The sequence below is a fragment of the Perkinsus marinus genome (assembly GCF_000006405.1).
Source record: "Perkinsus marinus ATCC 50983 genomic scaffold scf_1104296963870, whole genome shotgun sequence".
Classification (NCBI taxonomy): Eukaryota; Perkinsozoa; order Perkinsida; family Perkinsidae; genus Perkinsus; species Perkinsus marinus.
In genome coordinates this window covers 1-3,911 of record NW_003204931.1, presented here as the reverse complement: position 1 = coordinate 3,911, position 3,911 = coordinate 1, and the positions used below count along the sequence as shown (strand labels likewise).

The window sequence follows — 3,911 nt, the reverse complement described above, 5'->3', positions numbered from 1 at the left end:
CTTGACAACGTGACGCGTGACGCGACGCGTGATGTGACGCGAGGGGTTTGAGCTATCTATCCGTTTTTTCCCATTCGTATTCGATAGCAATAATCTGCTTATCCCACAACGACTTTGAAGATGAGTTCAACTGAAGCTACAACATTGGGGGGGGGGGGGGTGATGATGAGGAACAGTGACCGATGATCGACGATTATCATACTTTTCCCCACAATTGTCATTCAACATCCCTTCGTCTTATCGCTCGCCCTACTCGTGTCCCGTGACGACACGCGTGACGTGACGCGTGATGTGACGCGAGGGGTTTGAGCTATCTATCCGTTTTTTCCCATTCGTATTCGATAGCAATAATCTGCTTATCTCACAACGGCTTTGAGGATGAGTTCAACTGAAACTACAACACTAGGTAACAGGTGGGTGCGCTTCACGTGACGCGCCTGGGAAGCAAGACGGGCACGCATGCACGACGAGTCGTTCGTTGGAAGAGCCTTTGAAATCGAAGCTTGAATGGGACGGCCTGGGCTTACTCTGGCCACCTTTCTTGGACCCTCCCCCCGCTCTCCTTTGAACAGGGAAGAAGGAAGGTTGTGCAGCTCCTCGCTCCGTCGCACAGGTATGCGACGTGGGCCACGTTGCACACGTCGCCACGTCACGACGTGACGGTCACGTGACGCTGTCACGCTCCACGCATCCTGCAAAGCGTTCCTGGTGTTACTGTAGCCTCCCATCGTCTGTGGCGATAGCTCAGGATGCCTTCGCAGCTTCGCCCTCCTCGAAGTCCCTGCTGGGCCTGTCGTTTTTGGCCGTCGATTGGCTTCGTCGTTTCTCATCGAATTGGAACCGGTAGAACTCTTGAAAGCTGCTTTCCGGGTGTATAGTCCTCCCCTCCCGTGCTCAGAGCACGGTGCTCTGGCAAGAGGCATCATTAAGTGATTTTTGCTTTGTCGTTCCCGCTCGATGGAGAGGGCAGATGTAGCGGTGCGGTGCGGCGCGGCGCACACTCAGTCTTCCAATTCTTCATGTCTCGGTTCAATAATCGGGGAAAATTGAACTGTCGATGATGCCAACGACATGATTCTTATACTCTCATGTCAGTTATATCCACCTTTGAGTCATACTATGAACATCTACTTCATCCACTCCTTAATAGCTACTTCTTTCTTGGTGCTTGGACAAACACCCGGAGAAATCGAGGCGATTCCTCAACTCAACCAACCTACCGCAGTACCCTCAGGAGGCTACTACACAAAGCTCCCTCAAGATTCTTGTGCCAAAATAACCTGGCAGAAGATCACACCATCGTTATCTTGGGTGATCCTTCGTTTAAGGTGCAATGTATCATCATACGTTGAAGTTACATCACAACCCTTGATAGTATATAGCAGTGGCACTAGTTCCTTTCGCGTCACGCAAGCCACCGAGGCCAAGCGCGAGCGATTCCTCAAAGACGTTGACTTGCAGTGCCCTGGTGTGATAAATCCTGAATCCGAGGAGGACTTCGCGTGGTACAATTACATCCCTGAGTACGATCTTGTGGTCGTCCAGGCTCGGAATATCACAGTTTTCTTCGACCGGCAGAAGTGCCCGTAGGATCTATGAGGCATCATGCTCTATCATTTTGTAATCCTTTTGTAGGATCTATGAGGCATCATACTCTACCATTTTGTAATCCTTATTAGTAATAAGTTATTACTAAATAAGCCCGTACTTAGTCCACAAGAGAGTATCGCGTTTCACAGTCAGGGGTCACAAGGGTCACAGGCTGTGAGTCACAGGCGAGATCCTTTTCACTCCCAATACGGAGAACACCAAGGTGACACCTTCAACCTCAAGGAAACGGAGTGGGGGTTGAGGTTGCCAAGCGGGAATAACAGCCAGTGGCTATACTACGGTAAATGGCCGTAATACAAGCGCAACCCAAACTGCACGCCCCTCGAAAAAGGGGACTACGGGTGAAAACAAAGGAACTTTCTTTGTTTTCACCCACAGTCCCCTTTAAGGGGAACCCGAATCCCGACGACGCAACTCGAAACGTAAACTTTCATCAGGGCTCAAGCTATTCTATACGAAATGAGCGCTCCTCCTAAACGATACTCCTTAGGTTAAGAGAGGTGAGCTAGTACAAACCCAGCAACATTGCGGCATACACAGCAACGGAACGTACGCCACAACAATATGAATTCATCCAAATCGTTGCGCCCAGCGCGGGCGGAGGTGGCAAATTGGCTCGGGTACTGAACGAGAAAGCGGCTATTTTGAAGAAGGCGTTTAGTGATGACCAGTCCAGTAGCAGTGAGGATAAGCAGCCTGCTCAGCTCCCACGGTATGTTCGTGTGAACTTGGCAGAAATCTCCAGGGAAAATGCTATCGAACAATTAGGCTCAGCTGGTATCAAATCCAACGCAGATCCACTGATTCCTGATGTAATAATCTCAACACTGCCGTCTAAAGATGCGATATGAAGTTTTAGGTTATCACTGTAGATCCGTGGAATTCTAAGACGCTCATTGAGTCTCCTCTGGTGAAAGACTTTACCCTCGTACTACAGGACCGTGGCAGCTGCTTGTCTGCGCACTCTTTGCTGGCCGGCGTTCAGCCAGGGGAGAAAATCACAGTCGTAGACGCATGTGCTTCTCCTAATTCCAAGACGATTCACATGCTACAACTAATGAGGTATCGTAAAATAGAAGGTACTATGATAGCAATGGAGCTTGATCCTAAGCAGGCAAAGGTGCTACTCGACCGTCTGGCAAAGGCTGGTTTCTTACCACGAGATGGGACAAGGACTTCTGACGAAGTTGTTCATCTGTCTGCGGAGCACAGCCCTGATATCAGTGTTGAGGTACGTGTTGGTGATTTCATCAAGTACAGCTCTGCCGAGGTCACCCATGTGAATTTGGACCCGAGCTGCAGTGGTTCTGGATTGGTCGACGTTCACGCTGACTCTGAGAGTGTCGGCGCCCAGCGGCTCCGCAAGCTTTCATCATTCCAATGCCGAATGTTGGACCATGCCTTGACGGCATTCCACGCTGTTCGGACGGTTTGCTACAGCACATGTAGTATCAGGAACGAAGAAAATGGCGAAGTTGTGAAGAAAGCTCTTAATAGATTGCAAAGCGGGTATAGACGGGAGTGGCCTTTTGAAGTGGGGTCCTGTTGGAAGGAGCTCACCCACGGCGCTCGAGACGTTCAAGTTCGACCTGAAGTGGATCACTGTCGGGGTTTCTATCTCTGCAAACTCGTCAAAGACGCTAGTGTGAAGCGGAGGAGGTCGAGTGACGACGCTACTGGTGTGGGAGAAGTGTCGGCTCCGAGTACGTCTAGAAGTAATCCTAAGAAGCACAAGCGCTCTTCGAAGAGCAAGGGCATTACTATTACCAAGTGATTACTAACGTATTTCATCTACTCCCGTTTTTGTCTTGTCAATTACTCTCAATAAGAACAAGGATTGCGACACTCAGTCATGTCACGGGAAATCCTGGCGACCACATACTGCGGCGAAGTGGCGACTGTGAATTTCTGTATTACTTGTTATCTTGGTGGTGTGGTATTACACTATATCAACGGCGGCAATACGAGGCAAGTGAGTTTTCTTTTCTGTGTACGACCTCAAGATTGACGCTGGCCGACAGGATTTGGATCAGCTGATGTCCGGTCTTTAGTGATCACATACAAGTCAACACTGTATTAGTGGAAACAAGTATAAGTAAATGAGAATTGGTGATATGTTCCATCACCAGGAGAAGCTTCGAAATTCCGTCAAATCAGGTTCTCCATCGATTTTAAAGTCGCCACTTTCAACACGGGAAAGTTACCATCAGTGACACGTACATCCTCATTACAGTTCAATATACACATCCTAAAAACTGCGACCATAGTTGGTGTAGTAGCAGTGTTGGGTGGTGAGGCTC

The 3,911-nt window shown here is 49.2% G+C and overlaps 1 protein-coding gene across 1 annotated transcript; it reads left to right on the top strand.

The window, feature by feature from the left end:
* Positions 1 to 2,470: 2,470 nt before the first annotated feature.
* Positions 2,471 to 3,385, top strand: Pmar_PMAR028427 (williams-beuren syndrome critical region protein, putative; the record flags this gene model as incomplete). Its single annotated transcript, XM_002771088.1, has 1 exon — positions 2,471 to 3,385. A coding segment is annotated over one exon (915 nt), but the record flags the coding sequence as incomplete, so codon positions are not given.
* Between the last annotated feature and the right edge of the window lie 526 nt (positions 3,386 to 3,911).